Source organism: Chiloscyllium punctatum, chromosome 33, assembly GCF_047496795.1.
Source record: "Chiloscyllium punctatum isolate Juve2018m chromosome 33, sChiPun1.3, whole genome shotgun sequence".
Classification (NCBI taxonomy): Eukaryota; Metazoa; Chordata; class Chondrichthyes; order Orectolobiformes; family Hemiscylliidae; genus Chiloscyllium; species Chiloscyllium punctatum.
The window spans coordinates 31,133,464-31,154,412 of NC_092771.1; the positions used below are offsets into that span (position 1 = coordinate 31,133,464).

General features: G+C 42.0%; 1 protein-coding gene across 3 annotated transcripts in view; it reads left to right on the top strand.

The window, feature by feature from the left end:
- Window positions 1-20,579, top strand: part of LOC140458536 (BPTI/Kunitz domain-containing protein) — a 66,031-nt gene extending 45,452 nt beyond the window's left edge. For 2 of the 3 annotated variants that reach the window (XM_072553312.1, XM_072553313.1), the window contains 6 exons: window positions 5,084-5,275; window positions 8,563-8,736; window positions 13,681-13,725; window positions 15,955-16,032; window positions 16,318-16,405; window positions 20,467-20,579. In XM_072553312.1, coding sequence (XP_072409413.1) covers window positions 5,084-5,275; window positions 8,563-8,736; window positions 13,681-13,725; window positions 15,955-16,032; window positions 16,318-16,405; window positions 20,467-20,530 — 641 coding nt within the window. In that variant the 3' untranslated portion in view covers window positions 20,531-20,579. The remainder of the gene's footprint in view (window positions 1-5,083; window positions 5,276-8,562; window positions 8,737-13,680; window positions 13,726-15,954; window positions 16,033-16,317; window positions 16,406-20,466) is intronic. The other variant, XM_072553315.1, reaches the window with a different exon arrangement.
- The last annotated feature ends 370 nt before the right edge of the window (window positions 20,580-20,949 follow it).

A 20,949-nucleotide genomic window follows, 5' to 3' on the forward strand; every position in this document is an offset into this window, starting at 1 on the left:
AAACTAACTTTGAACGTTGTCATATTATGAATGCTATTCCCCAAATGCTTCCCCACTCTGACATTCTACACTTGACCTACCTCATTTCCTAGGACCAGATCCAGCACAATCCCCTACTGGTAGGACTAGAAATGTACTGTCTCAGAAAGTTCTCCTCCGCACATTGCAAGAATTTTACTCCGTCCATGCTTCACACTCTACCTTTTTGCCAGTCTACCCAAGGATAATTGAATTCACGAAGTACCACAACCCTTGTCCTGCAGATTTCTATAATCTACCTACAAATTCTCTCTTCTCTATCCTCCCCACTATTTGGAGGTCTATAATAAAAACCCAACAAGGTCACCACTTCATTCCTATTTCTCACTTCCAACCATACAGATTCAAATTCAGGAGCTGTATCGTGTTTGAGGGCTATCATACCTTTTTTTTTTAACCAAGAGTGTTTCCTCTCCTCACTTTTTAACCAAACTTGTTTCTAGTAAAAGCCTTCTAACCCAAATGTTAAGTATCCAATCCTGTTCTGGCTTTAAATACGTTTCCATCAATGATTCTATGTCATGGTCCCAGAGCAATTTCTGCTTCCAGTTGCCCAGTTTTGTTCACTATACTCCTTGCATTTACATACATACCATTTAACCTTGGCTTTAGCACTTTCTTGCCCATTAGCAAACATCTACCTCTTTGTTCACTGTCAACACTCAAGCCTTCCTTGACTCCCTTTTCCCTGCTCCTTATTTTCTGTCTTTTGTCCTCACTGGTACTTCCAAACTAGACCCATTAGTCAACCAACCACCTGCCTTATAAATTTAAAGCCATCCCCACAACACTATTTATTCTCTCAGCCAGGAGATTACTTGCATTTCATCTCTTCTGAACAGCGTTCTCTTTTTCCAAAAGTGATCCCAATGTCCCAAAACTCTTAAACGGTGTATTCTACACCATCCCTCATGTCACACATTTACTTCCCTGATCTAACTTTATCAAAATGGTGAAGCCCGGCACAGGTAATATTTCTGAGATTACAACCCCTGAGGTCTTTTGTTTTAACCTACTCCCAACTCTTCAAACCAATCTTGCAAGACCACAAGGTTCTCCCTCCTTATGTCATTGGTTCACACATGAACCACTACCATTGGTTATTCATCCTTCCTTTATCCTGTACCTTTGCACCCGGTGGCAACAGACCATATGGGACATATAATCTCAGCCATAAATTAGACTGTCTATCCCTCGAATTTTCTAATCTGTCTGCAGCCTCTCTCTTTCTTCCCAGAATAGTCTCGGCCACCATGGTACTGTGGTTTTCCCTTGAGTTATCCACCCCGACTCAGCCATGTTGCACACTATATAGGCACCTAAAATGTCAGACCTGAATGGTAGGAGTGTAGTGGAACAGAGGGACCTCGGAGTTCAGGTGCATGGTTCTCTGAAAGTAGAGTCACAGGTAGACAGGGCACACTGGCCTTCATCAGTCAGGGCACTGAGTATAGAAGTTGGGAAGTTATGTTGCAGTTGTACAGGATATTGGTGAAGCTGCACTTGGAGTATTATGTTTGGTTTTGGTCAACCTGCTATAGGAGGATATTATTAAACTGATAAGAGTGCAGAAGAAATTCACAACGATGTTTCAATGGTCTGAGCTATAGAGAGAAAAAGGGAACCTGAGGGGCAACTTTTTTACACAGAGGGTGGTACGCATATGGAATGAGGTGCCAGCAGAAGTGTTTGAGATGTGTGCATTAACACATTTAAAAAGCATTTGGACAAATACATGTATAAGAAAGGTTTAGAAGGACATGGGCCAAGTGTAGGGAAATCGGGTTAGCTTAGGTCAGTATGGTCAGTTTGGGCCAAAGGGCCTGTCTCCATGCTGTAAGACCCTATGACTATTAGACAGCTGGTAGACAGCTTCATGGAGCTCTGGTGTCCTGCACTAGATGCCTCTTTTCCTTTTGACAAACGGTCACCCACTCACCTGCTGTATCTCCACATCGTCTTACCTGCTGATCACAATGTGGAGTGACTGCCCTCTGGAACGACTGTTGCAGAACCTCTGTGCTTCTTGTACAGTGCACAGTGAAGAATCACTGTTCCAAATCAGCCACGTGCTGTTTAATTTTTTCAAAGTCCAGAAACCTCACAAGAGAAAGCTACACATATGATCCCTCAGAGGGGGCAATGTTCATAGGGGCTATATTAAAAATGATTTGTTTTTACAAAAATGCAATTTTTTTTCAATGTCACCATCTGATTTTTATTCAGGTCTGGATATAAATAGACACATCAGTATTCACAAGTGTGATCCTGAAATAGAGCCCAAATGCATCATGATTCGCAGCCTGTAATCTTTACATTTGCAATTAGAGACCTAATGCCAATCTGAGACTCCCTCTTTGGATAGCTTGCCATGAGGGAGCTAGGATCACCACTGCCTATTCCTTCACTGTCACTGGGTTGAAATCCTGGAATTCCCTCCCTAATGTCATTGTGAGTCAACCCACAGCAGGTGGACTGCAGTGGTTCAAGAAAGCAGCTCACCCCCAGCTTCTCAATGACAACAAGGAATAGGCAATGAATGCTGGCCGGCCAGTGACGCCCACATCCCACAAATGAACAAAAAAAAGTTCAATTGCAGTGACCACCAACACAAACTGAATAGAATGTGGAAACAAAAGGAGAAACTCTTCCTCATTTCTCATGACCCCACATTAAATCACATCCTGATCACTGCAATCTCCCTCCCCAACTGCCATCAATAACCCCATCTCCTTCACCTCCCAACAAACCTCTTTCCTCCTCCTCCACACTCTATCTCTCTTTGCCAACTTCTCTCCTCCCCAACCCCTTCCCCACATTGTATTTTGCTCTGTCCCATAAAACCCATTATTTGACATTCATATCAGCTTTGTCCAATTTCCTCTCCAAATCTAACCAACAGTCCCTCTGTCTCTTATTTCAGGGTCACTATGACATTAACATAACTCAAAATTGCATTCTCTTCACGGGTGTGTTCTCCAATCACATTATCTACGCTGTGGTGTTCTCCAATTCCATTTTTTTCCAGTGGCATGTTCGATACTTCACTCTAACACTGACATGAAATGTGAAGCCAATAAATAGTTAACCTCATTCAGGTAGAATGTAGGAAATGGGTGAGTGAGTGTTTGAGGTGACATATGTAGGGATGGTAACAATGAGTTGTAGGTTGGTAACAGTGGATGAGAGATCGGTAATAATGTGTGGTTTGGGCCGTGTGAAGATAAGAATGACAGCGTGGTCGCAACAGGTCTCAAGTTGAACCTGATCTGAATTATTGTGAGACTGCAATCATGTGAACGACTCTGGTAATGTGGACCCAGAATGGCTTTGCAAATCTTTCACTGAACTTTTCCTGTGACTTTGTATTGCTGCTTTCTGGGTGCACAAGTGTTCCATATTTCAGTAAACACAGCTGTGAAATCATTGCTTCAGACAGAATGGTTTTACAACTTATGAAACAGCCATAAATGTTATAGCAGTTGCACCTGTTAGTTGCACCAGTTTACTCAATTAACAGCAAGACTGTTTATGTGTACCTCCCATTTTCAATCTGTCTCATTAAATCCATCCAACATTTCGACAGTTAGGATATCGGATTATGATGCTGTTCAATGACATGGAAACGTTTAAAATGGGAGTTCATGCCAATCATTCTTTTGAGTCCGCTCTGCCATTTATTATGATCATTGGCTGGTCCTCTAACTCAATGTTATCTTCCTGCTTTCTCCCCATAATCATTGTGCTTGTAATATCTGAAAATACATCTATCTATTTCTTGAATATATTCAGTGACTTGGTCTCCACAGCCTTCTTTGGTAGATGATTCCACAATCCATTTTTGAGAGAAAACATTTTTCCTGATACACGTCCTAAATGGTCTAGCCCATATACTGAGACTTTCTAGAGAGAAATACCTTTATCCAGGGAGTGAGTGGGAAAGTCACTGCAACCTCAACTTTTGAGGTTTTTGATATCTAATTCTGTGAATAGGATGCCTTGGTGATAAAGGTGACAAGTCAAACAGGTGCCCAAAATAATTTGTGAATTATTAATAACATCTCTTGGGAGCCCTCTTGTGGCACAGTGATGGCATCGCTTCTCCTCGGCCAAGGAGACCTGGGTTTCAAGTCCTACCTGCTCCAGAGGTGTGTAGTAACGTCTCTGAACAGATTGAGCAGCAAGTATCTACTTTTGTGGCACAGTGGTTCGGTCTCTGCCTGCCACTCAGAAAGTCCAGGGTTACATCCTACCTTCCCTGCATGTGTCTGATTATTGGTTGTTACAAAATATTTCTCCCACAAATTATTTTCAAATCCCACTTCCCTTTATTAATTACTCTGCCATAATGGGCTGTTTCAGTTTCTTTGAGTTCTGTGCAGTCTGGTTTTTGTTTTCACAAAAATGTACTAAATGGTGTACGGCTTCTCTTTTATGGTGACATCTGCATCTAGATGTCCTGGACAACATGCTTGAAGAAGCACATGGAAGCTCTCGGTGCTGGTGGGATGGTGCGGGAGGGTTGTGTGGAGTTTAGTCTAATAGATCATCCCCTGCACAGTGCCACTGAGGGACTGTTCAGTTTTCAATTTGATTCAATCCAGTCCTTTCTGTTATTTCATCACAAAAGAATATTAATAGATTATATATATAAAAGCTAGCCAGGTGTGGATTTGAGTAGTGTAGCAAACTCCAGATGAAGGAGTGAAGAAGTTTTCCAAATGTACTCTTCTCTGCATATGCTTCACAAATAGGCACACGCAACCCTGAAGGATAGTGAATAGCATAGAGAAGCACATGGGGCAAAAAAATTGATATGTGACCAAAAGGGAAAATGCTGGAAAATCTCAGCAGGTCTGGCAGCATCTGTAAGGAGAGAAAAGAGCTGACGTTTCAAGTTTAACTGACCTTTTGTCAAAGTGATATGTGAGTTGAGTTTGTTGAAGTACAGTGGGAGGAAGTGCATGTATGAGTTGGTTGGGCCAAATGACTTTCTGTGTTGCAAATTCCATATAATAGTACTTTGCTTTTGCCCATATTACAGCTTGCAACTTGCCCATGGATGAAGGACAAGCTGGAGATAACCCATCTGTGAAATTTTATTACAATCAAACCAGTGACCGGTGTAAGATTTTTGCCTATAGAGGAGCTGGAGGAAATGCGAACCGCTTCTTCACAGATAAACATTGCATGAGGAACTGTTCCAGCCTGGCAGCTGACATCTATCCCAATGATGGTAGGTAATAAACTAAATCTATATTGCTGCAAGTACATAGTGTCTGAGGGATCACACTCACAGACAAGTCCAATCACTTAGTGTATGTTTCTGCTTGCACTGGCCACACATAGAAACTCAGGGATCAAACACCTCACCCACCTTAACCACCTCACCCACCCTAACCATGTCACCCAACCTAACCATCTCACCCACCCTAACCACCTCATACCTCCCATTCCAACCACTTTGCCCACTCTAACCATGTCTCTTACTCTAACCACGTCACTCACTCTAACTACCTCACTCACCTTAAGCGCCTCACCCACTCTAACCACCTAATCCACTCTAACAATCCCATCTATCCTAACCATCTCACCCACTCCAACCAATGGATTAGGTGCATTAGTCAGAGGGAAATGGGTGTGGGTGGGTTACTCTTCAGAGGGTTGGTGTGGACTGGTTGAGCCAAAGGGCCTGTTTCCACACTGTAGGGAATCTAATCTAATCTAATCAACCATCTCACCCACTCTAACCATCTCATCCACCTTAAACACCTCACACACTCTAAGCACCTAATCCACTTAAACAACCTTGCCTATTTTAATCACACCCACCCTAAACACCTTACCCAGACCAACCACTTCATTTACTTTAACAACCTCACCCACCCTAACCGCCTCACCTTAACCACGTTACCCACCTCCCACCCTGACCGTCACACTCACCTCAACTATCCTAACCACCTACTCTAATCTTCTCACCCACTCTAACTACCTTACCCATCCCAATTGATATACCCACACAAACCACCTCACCCAGCCTAAGCATCTCACCCTTCTCCTAACTATCATACAGGATCTTTTAGCTGGAACTCAAAATCGTTTGAGTGTCCTATCTTCTCAGAAGCTGCTCTGATGGAGTATCCTGAAAGACTCAGGTTAGTCTTGGGTGTGGAGGTATTTTGTTATGAGGACAGCTTGAGAAGGCTGGGCCTGTGCTCATTGGAACTTAAAATAATGAGAGGCAACCTGTTTGAAACATACAAGAATCTTAGGGGACTTGATGGGGTTGATGCAGAATTTTTTTTACCATTGTGAGAGAGTCTAGGACCAGAGGGCATAATCTCAGAATGAGGGATCAATATTAAGACATTGATGAAGAGGAATTTCTTTTCCCAGAGAACAGTGAATCAGTGGAATTCTTTACCACAAAGGGCTGTTGAGGTGGGGTTGTTAAGTATATTCAAAGCTGAGATAGACTTATTTTTAAGTAAAAAGGGAATAAAAGACAGAAAACTGAAGTTGAGAATTATTAAGTTAGCCATGATTTCATTGAATAGTGGAGCAAACTTGATCAGTGAACGGACTACTCCTGCTCCTATGCCTTAAGGGCTGTTGAGTCAAAGGAATCTTTGAATGCAGGGTCCATCCACTCACCATTGCCTCTGCTTGGAACCTCCAGATCTAAATATCAGATCAGAACAAAATTGCTCACTTCAGGAGAAACATCTAGGGTGTAGGTTTGCTCGCTGAGCTGTAGGTTTGATATCCAGATGTTTCATTACCTGGCTAGGTAACATCATCAGTGGCGACCTCCAAGTTAAGCGAAGCTGTTGTCTCCTACTTTCTATTTATATCTTTCTCCTGGATGGGGTTCCTGGGGTTTGTGGTGATGTCATTTCCTGTTCATTTTCTGAGGGGTTGACAGATGGTATCTAGGTCTATGTGTTTGTTTATGGCTGAGCCATAACATGTTCTAACAGATCTAAACCTTACAGTAACTGAAAGGCGGTGTCAGAACAGGGATGCATACTTGTATTATGTGAAATTAATCTCAAGAAATTACATTTATATGGTTGCTGAGAGTTAAGGTCTAGTTTCAACTTTCAACCCATTGAACATATTTGTAAAGAAATTCTAGCAAAGTGTGAATTTATTATTGTCTTTTTTGAGTTTCAGTTCAATCTGACTTCAGTCATTGTTCAGCTTCAGAATGGGTGACAATGTGTGATTGATTAGTGTAAAAGTGATTACCAAGGGGATGAAAGATTATTAGGGATTGTAGGAACATAGAGTTGAGGTTAAAAGCTAATCAGGTGAGAAAGGCAGATTTGGCTCGATGGGCTGGGTGACCTACTCTTGTTCCTTGTTTGTATAGCCAGAAGTGTGATAACCCCTACAAGACACATGGGGAGTCACTAATGAATCTCCTGATGGAGCTTGATGAGTCCCTTGGTAACGTTAATGACTTACCAAACAGGAATTCATCACCTGAGCCCTTTATAAAGCAGACCAAAGGAGCTCTTGTGGTGCAGTGGTGGTGTCCCTACCTCTGAACTGAGAGACCCAAGTTCATGTTCCACCTACTCCAAAGGTTTTTAATACCATCTCTGAACAGGTTCATTAGAAACCTGGGTTAAATAAATAAAAAGAAGCAGACAAAAAAAAGAGTTTTTGTAACACAGTGGTAGTATCCCTGTTGTAAGCCAGATGGCCTGGCTTCAGGTCCCACTTATTCCAAAGGTGTGTAATAACACATTGATTAGAAAATGAAGAAAAAAAAAGCAAACTCAGTTTGGTAGCACAGTGGGAAGAGACATGGATTGAAGTCCCACCTGTCAGATGTGTATAATAATATCTCTGAACAGGATGGTAAGACAATATCTTTAAAGCAGACTCAAGTGTGGGTTCCTGTAGTCCCTAGCTTTGAGCCAAGTGCCCTGGACTAAAACCCCACCTGTTTCAGATGTTTGTAATAACATCTCTGAACAGGTTGTTTAAAAAAAAAACAGATGAGGGTGTCATTTCTGCTGACTGCTTCCTCCTCTTCCAGGGCTACATTCGTGCCCTAGTGTCCTTGGAGAGAGAGCATGTGGTGTCCACCAATAGCCTCCATGCCTTTAGAGAGTGGTGGGCAGCATTGGCAGTAATGGAATTTGCGTGTAAATATTCAGCTGTCTACGCAGACAATTTACCGGCAGTGGTTAGTAGTTAAAAACAAAGAGAATGCAATGATGATTTGGTGATGGAAAGCAAAATATTTGGTTCTATATGATAGTGCTTCTAGATATAAAGAAAGAAAAAGAAATGAAGCAGATCCAAGGATTGGTCTGCAGAAGTGTCAGTCCTGGGCTGGGCACTAGCCTATCTATTCCACAAATAGTGGCTCTATTTTGGCATTCAACTATAACCAATGTTACTTTCCAGTCTGGAATCCTGAGTTATTACAGTGATTAACATGTTATACAGCCCAGTGTGATCATGAAGAGTTTTACTGATGGGTCATCTCCTGTAATCTTTCAACAGACCGGGCTTGCTTGCTGCCAAAAGATCCCGGAGATTGTAAAGGACGTTTGTTGCTTTATTACTTTGACAGTGCAAAGAAGAAATGCAAAACCTTTTTGTACGGAGGATGTGGAGGAAATGGAAACAGGTTCTTCCTCCTTGATGCATGCAATTCATTTTGTATCAGTAAAATGGGTAAGGTCTACTTACATTAGGGGGCTTTCTACATGATGCTAGAGTCAAATTTAAAGGGTTAATTCATTACTTGTGACTCAGGTACCCCATTCCCACTGTGACATGGAGCCAGCCCACAATGTGGAGGAGGTCACCCTCTGGCCGCCCTCATACAGCTGCACATACTCACTCTCATGCTGCTGCTGCATTTTCAAATCGATTCCCCACCCACATTGAAGCAAGACAAGAAATCCCGGGGGAATAGGTAATATGGAGGAGATAGAGACAGAGTTAGATACAGGAACTGAGAGTCAAATTGCTGAGGTACAACAAAAAAATCCTGTCAATGTGTTATCAATCCTATTGTTGGATGTGTTTGGAATAAATCATATGGAATACCATGTACTCAATGGCTGGCTAATCCCACACAGTGAGAGCTGTGTTCCATTCCAGTCCCTGAGAATAAAAGAATCTGTGAGGCCAGAAAAGATACATGACTCTCTTGTGGAAAGAATGAGTTCTGAGGGTGAGCTAGGGGACCATCTTTAAAATGGTGAGATTGGTGTTTGGGAGGGGACCTGATAGAAATGCAGTAAATATTGAGATTTTATTCAGTCTTACGATGAGGAGTGTCACTGGTAAAGAGAGCATATTGGTGTGAGACAGGGGTCACAAGTAGACCAAATTACTTAATTTATCAGATCCTTTCCAGAAGGATATCGCCAGTCCTTTTCTTTTGCTTCAATGTCATTTTGACTGATCATAGCATTTTTATTTTCAGGTTTGGGTAAAAACACAATGGAATCATGGGATCAGAGAATAGGTACAGCCAGAAGGAGGCTATGCTTCCCATTGTGTCTGTGCTGGCTCCCTGAAGGAGTAATTCACCTGGTGCCACCCCTCCACTTTCTGGTCCCTAGCCCTTGTTATAAGCCTGGACTAGATTGCCAAAGTTATGTTACTATTTCACTTGGACCATGAGCTTATTTAAAACTAAACAAAATGAATGATCCTAGGGACTTACTAAAGGAATAAAGCCACAAGATTCCATAATTTTAACAAATAATTATAAATTTCTCTCTTCAAAGTTAGAATGGGAATGCAATCTACCTCCCAGACAATTCATATTCTAATATCCATCATTAACCTGAAGTAAATACAGGTAAAAGACAAGCTGTGGTCAAATATCCCATGGTTTACATCAAATTATAAATGTGGTAAATGGATTTCTCAGCATCATTTCCCACCACTCCACCCCTCACAAGACATTAGTGATAACTCTAATTTTCATTTCAGATTTCATTAAAACTCCACAAGGGATTTCAATTCCGACTTTGTCACATCCACCATACTACTGATGCGTCCAGGTTTGTTTTAGCATGAAAGTTTTACAGCTGCAGAAACAAATGTTGCTTTGTGCCTCCTTCAGTCTCACTCTCAAATACACTGAATGATTAACAACATAGAGTCACTCTGATACCTACAGCACTCAGGGCTTTTCCAGAATCCTAACCCCAACATTTAGCAGTACCTACTGTCTCTCAGAATGTTTCCTGAGTCTTAAATGCTTAGACCATGCTACAGCTGCACATTTTTGGAGCGATGCCTCTTTTCCGACCTCTTTAATACCTGACTGATTAGCAGCTCAAAGAAAGAGACCCTCTTCTCTGACTGTCTCTCTCTGAAGTGACTGAAAACAGACAGCGCAACAACTCTTGAGTTGTTCTGAGTGACCTATTGAAAGCTGCACAACAATCCCTGCCCCCTTTAGGGGGCAATCTTGCCCCCTTAGGCAAGATTGAATGTAGCAAATGTTTGACCTGATGAATTGAGCAAACACTGAGCATCCCTGTTCCCAGACATTACAATATTCATAAATTGCTGGCTTACATAGAACAAAGAAATATATGAGTATTTAAAAATGCAAATCATCTCTTGGAAGAAAGAAAGCTTCAATAAAGCTAGTTCTTATTATTATAAACATCATTAAAAATCACTTATTACAGACTCTACAGATAACTCTTACATTTACACACTTGCATACATTGTATTTACAAAGCTATAAAAGCTTTTCAACAATGAAAGGCAGTAGATATCCTGCCCCAATCTAGTCTCACCTGTCAGCACCTGGCCCATATCCCTCCAAACCCTTCCTATTCATATACCCATCCAGACACCTTTTAAATGTTGCAATTGTACCAGCCTTCACCACTTCCTCTGGCAGCTCATTCGATACATGTACCACGCTCTGCGTGAAAAGGTTGCCCTTTAAGTCTCTTTTATATCTTTCCCCTTTCACCCTAAACCTATGCCCTCTAATTCTGGACTCCCCGCACCCCAGGAAAAAGACCTTGTCTATTACCCTATCCATGCCCCTCATGATTTTATCAACCTCTCTAAGTTCATCCCTCAGCCTCTGACATTCCAGGGAAATAGCCCCAGCCTATTCAACCTCTCCCTTTTGCTCAAATCCTCCAACCCTAGCAACATCCTTGTAAATCTTTTCTGAGCCCTTTCAGGTTTCACAATATACTTCCAATAAGAAGACCAGAATTGTACGCAATATTCCAACAATGGCCTAACCAATATCCTGTACAGCCACAACATGACCTCCAAACTCCTGTTCCGTGCTGCACATCTCTATGACTCTATGACTATAGTATTAAAATAACTCAGCATCAAACTTTTTTTCAACCTTTTTTTAAACAATGGAGTGAATATAGATATTCCCTAAAACACTCTGCTAGGAGGCGTCCAGTCTCCCCAATGTAGAGGAGACTGCTTTGGGGAACATCAACCACCACCCTGTGGCTCAACATTTCAACTCCCCCTCCCACTCTGCTGAGGACATGCAGGTCCTGGGCCTCCTTCACCGCTACTCCTTCACTACCCGACACCTGGAGGAAGAATGCCTCATCTTCCGCCTCGGAACATTTCAACCCCAGGGCATCAATGTGGATTTCACCAGTTTCCCCATTTCCCTTTCCCCTGCCTCATGCCAGCTCCAGCCTTCCAGCTTAGCACTGCCCTCATGACCTGTCCTACCTGCCTATCTTCCTTTCCACCTATCCACTCCACCCTCCTCTCTGACCTATCACCTTCATCCACACCCCCATTCATCTATTGTATTCTATGCTACTTTCTCTCCCCCCCACCCCCATTTATCTCTCCACCTTGGAGGCTTCCTGCCTCTATTCCTGATGAAGGTCTTTTGCCCGAAACATCGATTTTCCTGCTCCTCGGATGCTGCCTGACCTGCTGTGCTTTTCCAGCACCACTCTAATCTAAACTCTGTTCTTGTCAATTATCACTGAAGTTACCAGGCAGGTGCAACAAGTTATTAGGAAGGCTAATGAAATATCAGCCTTTAGTGCAAGATGATTTGAGTACAGGAGTAGCTAAGTTTTGCTTCCATTGTCTAAGAGTTTGGGTAGACTGCCTTCGATATTAATGCCTTGGAGGAAGTGCAACAAAATTCTCCAGACTTGTTCCAGGATTGTGGAACTTTCCTATGAAGGAAGATTGGGCAAACTGAGTCTCTATTCCCTAGAGCTTTGACTGATGAGACGTGATCCCAGGGAAACTTATTAAATATTTAAAGGAATAGACAAGGTGGATGCAGGTGACATCTTTTCCCGAGTAGGGAGTCTAGAACCTGCTGTGCTGTAGGGCGGCACGGTGGCACAGTGGTTAGCACTGCTGCCTCACAGCGCCAGAGACCCGGGTTCAGTTCCCACCTCAGGCGACTGACTGTGTGGAGTTTGCACATTCTCCCCGTGTCTGCGTGGGTTTCCTCCGGGTGCTCCGGTTTCCTCCCACAGTCCAAAGATGTGCAGGTCAAGTGAATTGGCCATGCTAAATTGCCCGTAGTGTTAGGTAAGGGGTAGATGTAGGGGTATGGGTGGGTTGCGCTTCGGCGGGGCGGTGTGGACTTGTTGGGCTGAAGGGCCTGTTTCCACACTGTAAGTAATCTAATCTAATCTAAACCAGGAGCACAATTTGAAATAAGGTTGATATACTTAGTTGGGGAGGAGAATGAGGAGCATTCATTTTTAACCAATTGGTTATGAACCTTTGGAATTCTGTATCAAAAACTTTGGAAGCTTTGTCTTTGAGAATGCTTAAGGTAGATTTTTGATTACTGGTGTGCAGGCATGTGCCAATGGGCGGGTTGAAACCAACGAAGTGCCCAATCAGCCACGATTGTATTGAATGGCATGACAAGCTTGACGGTTAACTGCTGTTCCTGTGAAAGGGCCTATTCTCTCTGAATAAACCTGCAAATGTACTTCTGTCACTGCACCCCTCCTTTCTCTCTCTATCTCTGTCTGGATAAAACTCAAGGCAGCAAATACCGTACAATCATATCCCCAGGTTTAGCTATACTCACATGACTTACTGGAAGTGCTGTTTTTAACACGCACTTCAAAATTTGAATTTCTGAACTTTGAAAGAGTCAGGCCTTCTCAGAACAGAAACTACAATGTACTTTTCCTCCAAGTTCCCAAATAATAATATGTTAGAGCATTCCAACAGGAATCAGACTACTGATGAAAAAGTTTTCTTAACAAACTCTAGAACTCTTTCCCTACTCTGCCCTTTAATGCACTGCTATCCCAGTCTGTGTTTGAGTGATTGAAATCTCCCATTATAACTATTCTACAATTCTCCTTTAATTGTCAACACTGCCCACTGGGTTGCAATTAAATATCGGGAACACATTTCTGGGCCCTTGGGAAGGAACTGCTTGGAGCAGAAATTTAAGCAGAAAGTGTGAGACTCCAAAATCACTCCTTTATACGTCATTCAGGAATACCTCCAATTTACAGGTGACATTAGAGAAAGGCGGTTTTGTGAAACAAGGTTCAAAGCTAATCTTTACTCAATATACAGACGTGGAGTCACTGTGAGCAGCAAGATCGTTGAGTGTGTCTTTAATTGGCTGTTTGGATGCTCTTTTGACAGGAGGACCACCTGTTGAAGATGATGATGAATCGGAAGTGGATGAAGGTTCGTTCGAAATGACTGCTTAGCCTCACTTGGATACATTTGTTTTTGGGTTTAATTACAGTCATTGTTTGTTGCTTCTATTTTGGGGAGCATCTGAAGAATACATACTTGCACTTCAGGCTTTTAGGCTAAGAACATAAAGAGGATTGTGCCCACCAGATTATTGGAAGCTTGCTTTTGAGCCACTCCAGAGAGAGGACAACTGCTTTCTCTGAAGCACTGTAATAAAATGATAGCATCAAAAGGTGTAGGAAGAAATGTTATCTGCTGGTGACCAAGTCTGGGATACTGAACCGACAGTTGCAGTATTCCTTAAAGTGATCTTTCAGGAAAGAAACTAGGGAACACTTTATCCCACAAAAAGTAGATTTAATTTAATTAATAATATAATGTCTAAAACTGATATATTTTGCCACTCAAAAGTACACTATGACACTATAGGGAAAGGGTACACTGAATAAAGAGCAAGGGTAAAGAGGATTTAGTGTGGAGACATAGAGGATATAAAGTGAGGGTATGGAGGATATAAGAGTGGGTGTATGGACACAGAGTTGTGTATAGAGCAGAGATATAATGAATATGAGAGCAAAGATATGGGTGTGATAGAGTAGGAGTATATAGTGGGTGTGGAGTGTAGGCATACAGCAGTGATATAGTGGATATAAGTGCAGCGGTGTGAAGATATAAGAGCAAGGATGTAGAGGATATAAAATAGCAGATATTAGACTGATGATATAGAGGTTGTAGAGCAAAGATATAGAGGATGCATTGCAAGAGTTTAAGGATGTACAGCAGATGTGTAGAAGATATAGAATGCAGGTATAGAGAATGTAGAGCAATGCATAGATGATAAAGAGCAAGAGAATAGATGATATCAGAGACATGGCAAAAATATATAGAGCAAGGGTATAGAAGATTGAGAAGACTGGGCTGTCATGGTGAGCTTTGCTGGCTTGGGAATTGAACCCTTGCTGTTAACCTCTTTCAGCATTGCAAACCAGCCAACTGTGATCCTGAGGGGCAGAATGTAACCAGGTAGGTAATGAGAGGATGAGTGCAATCAGTAGAATTGTGCAGCAAGCCAGTATCAGATACTTCTACAGCTTTGATGTCTCACTGATCCTGTGGCTGTGATATTTAGTTACACCGAGATAGTAAGACCCAAGTCTGGTCTCGATTGGGATGCCAGTGGGAAATGTTCCACATCCTCAGAATGAAAGAGGGGAAAGGATTGGTTCCTAGACGCTGGTCTTGAGAGCTCGAGAGCATTAGTTTCGTGCAGGCAAAGTTGAAGGAAAACAGGAACCTTCTTGAACAGGTGACAGACATTCACGTCCATGGGCAGAAATGGCACTCACTTCACAGAATTATAGTCAGTATTCCAGCACAAGAGGCCACTTGACCCATTATGCCTGCACCAGATCATTAAGTGAGTATAATGATCTGGTGTTAATCTCCTGCTTTCTCCCCAATATCCTTGCACATTATTTTTATCCAGATTATCACACAATGCCTTCCTGAATTCTTGAGTTGAATTTGCCTCCACACATTTCCAGGTAATGCATTCTGTCACCTAACTACTCACTATCTATTTATTTCGCATAGCACCCTTGCTTCTTTTGCAAATCACTTTAAAACTACATACTGGTATGTCATTTCATTCTTGTTCCTTTTACAAGTAGGGATGGTTTCTCTCTATCTACCCTGTCCAGCCTACTCTTGATTTTGAAAACCTCTATCAGATCTCCTCTTAGTTTTCTCCACTTCAAGGAGAGCTGTTCCACCTGCTACAATCTAACCTCAAACTAAAGCCAAAGTTTATCATCCCTGGAACTTTGCTTGCAAACTACTTCTGCTGTCTCTCCAATCTTTTCACATCCTTCCTTTAATATGGTGCCTACATCGGTACACAGTACTCTAGCTAAGATCATCATCTCTTTGTTCTTGTACTTTATCCTGCTATTAATAAAGCCAAGGATACTGCATGCTTTACTAACTACTCTCTGTACTGTGCTGCCACTTTCAATAATCTGTGTACACTGTGAGTAATCTAATATACACCCAGATCCCTCTGCTCCTGTACCCACCTTGGAATTGTACCTCAATTTTGCATTGTCTTTCAATGTTGTTCCTATCAAAATGTATCACCTCAAACTTCTCTGCATTGAAACTCATATGTCACCTATCTGCTCACACTGCCAACTTGTCAATGTCCTGGTTGAGTTGCAGGGAAAATATTGTGGTCCCTGAGGAACTATGAGAGTGGCCTGCTTCAGCTGCTGAGTGATGGGTTGATTTGGATGAAAGGTAAGTAGGGGCTAGGGGTGGGGTTGGGGAGGTGGGAGGAGGGGGTGATCATTAGAAAATATATCTGATCAATTATCATGAAAAATGATCCAGCAAGTGGGGCATAGTTGGGGAAGCTGGGGCACACGGGTACATCTTATTAATGAGTAGGGACAGGCAGTGAGTGGTGGCTACAGCCTTGGGAGGTGAGTGAGAGGCCTGGTGGCTCTTGCTATGAACCACAGTAAGGGAGGCTTGTTTATAGCTGATGAACTAATCCGGGCCTGGTGTGTTTCTGTCTCACAGGTCTAGCGGTGGGACTGGGAATGGGATGTGCCGTCCTGCTCACTCTTGCTGTTGCACTTGCAGTGTTTTTTACACAGAGGAAGAAAAGGTTTGGATATTTTTCTCTCTCGTGGACAAACAGGAGTAATATTAAAGATGTAATTTGATATTAGGAAAATATTAGGAATCTAAAGCAAGAGGAGCAGGTTTCTGAAACTTACTTCAATGACAAACAATTAGGTAGCAGTTAATCTCCATCTGGGCACTCAAGAAGGACCCCTCTTACTCACAATGTGCCAAAGGGGGACATAATGCAATTTATGCCTCTGGTTTAGCATCACACACTTGTTTTCAAAGTTAGTAATGAAGAGTGTACTTGATATTGATATTCATCCCAGCACTATTGCAGAATTACAGACTAGACCCACATTTTTCAGGATCTATACTATGACTGTTGGAGAGTTGGAAAGTTCAATCTGAGAGAGGATAAAAAAGAAGCATTGCTTATCCTGATGGCAGACAAGTTTTTATGTCCTTTGCAAAAGTAATAAGCCGCTAATTTGAAGTCTTTGTACGAACTTGATTTTCTTTGAGACAGCCGGCATTAACTGCAGCTGCACAAAAACCCAGAGCTTGGGCCTGTCACAAAGGCAAGTAACTTCACTGAATGTGTACGCAGGTCCTCCCTAGCTCACCAATGCTATCAATTAGAACATATCCCAGGAAGTGGCCCATAACCATGGATTCAGGCCTCAAACCTGGCTCATGTACTAATCAGCAAGGCAGATTAGATTACTTAACCCCAAATGGAAGCACCAACCCTCAACCCAACCCTTATTCCAATCTTTAACAAATCCCTGGTGACCTTTCATGCATCATCATGCCACTAGCAGGGTGCAATTTGAAGCCATTGCGTTGGAGCATTCTTCATGTCTCATCATTGTGCTAAGACCCAACAAATAAAGAGCTTCAAGGCTCCCACTGTGACCGAGGTCACAAGTCGCCACCAAATTCTTTCCAAAAATTTGCAATTTGCCCGAAGGGCCTGTTCCTGGGCTATAAATTATCTTTATTCTTTGTTCTAGTGAATTGCACCCCTAAAACTCTATTTGGCTCTCTCAGATTTTGAATGTTGGAAGAGTTGCAAATGGTAGGAAGTGGAGTTCTACAGAGATTGGGGCTGATCATTGCACATCTTAACTGGATTCAGGAATTGGAAAGATAACATATAAATATGAGACTGACAATGAACTGTGGAATGTGATCCACAGAGAAAGGCTATAACAAAAGAGAAAGAAATGAATGAAGTTGTGAACTGGGTGATGAGTGGCAAATACGAACAATTCATGTGATTGTGAAATGTTGCATTCTGGTGGAAAGAATACTGTGTCAATAATAAGAATCCAAATGATCAGGGTTAAGTGTATAGAGGATTTAGGTGACAGGGAGCACGGGGTGATGGGTGGGGAAATGGGGAGAATAGTTGGGAGTTGGTTAGGGGTTACAGTTAAATAAAGCATCCAAAGTAACAATGAAATTTAATAACCCAAACATGGCTACGTCACCCAGGTCACCTCAGAGAATATGAGTTCCCCGAGTAGGGCTGTTAATCTGGTTCAATTAGGGAACCCTTGCTGATAAATATAAACAGGAGTGTTAGAGGTTCTGAGGATGGTCACCGGGCCTGAAATGTTAACTCTGATTTATCTTCGCAGATGCTGCCAGACTTGCTGCAATTTCTAGCACTTTCTGTTTTTGTGTCATAGGTTCTGTTCACTCTGAAAACTGGCTCTGAGGGAGCTGGATTCTCCACATGTAAATAAAGGGTGATGGGATAATGGCCTCTGTGGAGTTATTTCTACGGTGACAAGAGTGGAATGTAGACATGGTTGTGTTGGTTGGGCTGTGCCCAGTGTGCCAACAAGGACAAAAATTACTGCCAGCAGTGCCCCACATTCATGGGAATGGCTGGCTAAACCTGGACTTATAGTTATAAGTCAATAAGGACTATAAGTCCTTTCATGGTCTCAATGTTCTTAATCATTGTAGACACCCACTCAAAGTGGCTGGACATGCATAGAGTTCATTTGTCAAACACGAGGACGATGATAAAAAAAACTGCATCCATCTTTTGCAACTCACAGATTCGTGGAAGTGGTAGTCACAGGTAACAGGCTATTGTTTGCCATCAGGGAATTTGAGTATTTCCTTAAGTTGAATGATATGCATCAGAGAAGAACAACTCCATACCATCCATTATCCAATGGTCTGGCAGTAAGAGCAGTTCAAGTTTTGAAGGCAAGCTCAAAGAAACAGCCAACACCTTCACTAGATGTTAAATTGGCCGGTTCCTATTTGATTATCGGACCACCCCTCATGCAACTACAGGGATAGCTCCAGCAGAATTGGTACTGGGGAGAAGACTCTGCACCAGGTTAAATCTCATCTTCCTGGACTTGGAGGGATAGTGAAACAGCAATAGGAAGGCCAACACTGGACAGAAGACTCTGCTTAGCGAGAGAGACAGTTTAAATCCAAGGGGACGAAGGTTGGCGTAAGAACCACAGGAATGGCCCTGCATGAGTAAGAGGCATGGACGAAGCAAGATCAGGTCCTGTGACATATAAAGTTCAGGCAGTTCTGAATGAGCACATGGATCATATGAGAGCTGTAAACTCACAAATGATGCAGGAGCAAATTGTGTGTGGCTCCTTGACTGCCTTTTGACTATTCCAGAACCCATAGGTTTGTCCCTCTCCATCAAGTGTTGAAGATACCTCAGAATCTGGGATGGACATGGCAGATGTGACCACTTTGACACCTTTACTGGCTGAAGAGGAGAATGAATTTCTTCAGAGATGCTCTGGGAGCAAGAGACAAGCTACTGTTAGTTCCCCACCTGAATCAGAAGCAGAGTTGAAGGAAAGTGACCCAGTGATAAAACGCTCCAGGAGGAGGTACAAAACAAAAGAACCCGGCTTGAAGGGGTAGTGAGGGGGGTTGGGGGGGGGTGGCATCTGTGGAGTTATTTTAGTTATTTTCATTGTGCAAAATTGTACGGCATAGTTAACCGATATCGAACCTTGACCATATTCAGAGCTTAGTTAACCGGTCTGTTATGAGTTTCCTTTTATGAAAAGAGTGAAGATTGGAGAATGTGCAACAAAGATTTATCATGATAATTCTAGAACTGAATGACTATAAAAATCAGCAAAGACAGAATAATGTAGCGCCTTTTGTTTAGTGAAGAAAGAACCGAGAGGTAAAAACTGATAAAGATCTTGGAAATGATAAATTGATTTGAAGTTTGGGACACGGATGTTTTCAGAGTTACTGACTATAAATATAAGGAGAATAGCAGAAAACCCAACAGAAAATTCAGGAAAAATATCTTTACCTAGGCAGTGGTCAGATGTGGAACTCAATATTGGAAGAAGTGGTTGAGGTGATTAATTTAGCTGTATTTAGATAAACACACAAAGTAAGAAAAAAAGGAAAGATATGCTGATATCCTGAGATGAGGGTAGTGAGAGCTTGGTGAGAGAGGATGTATGACTTAATGTGATCATGCTTATGTTTCTCCTGCAACACAAGAATCTAGGTATGGATATCATGGTATTGAAGAATCCACGAGATCTTTATTACAACTACCTATTATGTCAAACAACACATTCCTCAGGCACAAAGTGTCTGCGCTAATATTAAGCTATTATGGTAAAAGGGACAGCATGCTTCCAGTCAAATGTTGTGCTTCAAATGATCCGAGTTAAGATGGATCTTTATATCTTCAGTTCACATGCAATGTGATCATCAGCATGTCTCTTAAAGGCATACTAACCATGAGACTTAACACAACATAGCTCTTGTGAACCAGAAACAATATGCCAAAAGCCTGTGCAATCTACAAAAAATGGAATTCAGTAAATTTTAGGGGTTCACACTAGCAGTGTTGAGTTTTGCCTTGATTTGATGGGGTGTGTATCAGGTGCTAACCCCTGGGTCTCCATGTTGTTTCCTCTCTCTTAGGCCTCTGGTCTTTCCTTGGCCTGGGAAGTCGAGGTTCTCCCCTGAATGGGAAGATCCATCTTGGAAACATGAGTTTGTTGAATTTGCTCTTGTTTGAATTCCTGGATCTACTTTCACTGATTTCAATTTCTCTGTTTTATTAAGGGTCAATAAGCCGGCAAGAAAATCTCATGAAGAGCCACTGAATAAAGGAATTGAAATGCGATAAAATGGAAGAAATAGATAATAAATCTAGCTCACTAATAAAGAACGTTTTTTGGAACACTTCAATATAACTAAGTTGTAGTTATTTTACTACATGTTCTATTCATTGATACACTTTGTGTGTGTACTTCTTACCAACAATATTAAATGCAGAACCTATGAAGTCCCACCATAGTGAGTAGCTATTGAGTAGAGTTATTGTCTGGCCATCAGGCTTGTTTTGGTTATTAGAGAAATGTGTTGATCTTAACTCTCTGACACAGGGAACTAAGTCTGCAGCTCCCAGCAATTACCTCATTGCCTTGAGTATATCAGCAGAGTTTCAGTGACTCATCCCTGAGTTTGGATTTAAGTGCTTTCACCCAGTTGTCTTCAGCTGCTTCATTAATGAAGCCCATCATAAAGTAGAAAGTGAGGACCTTT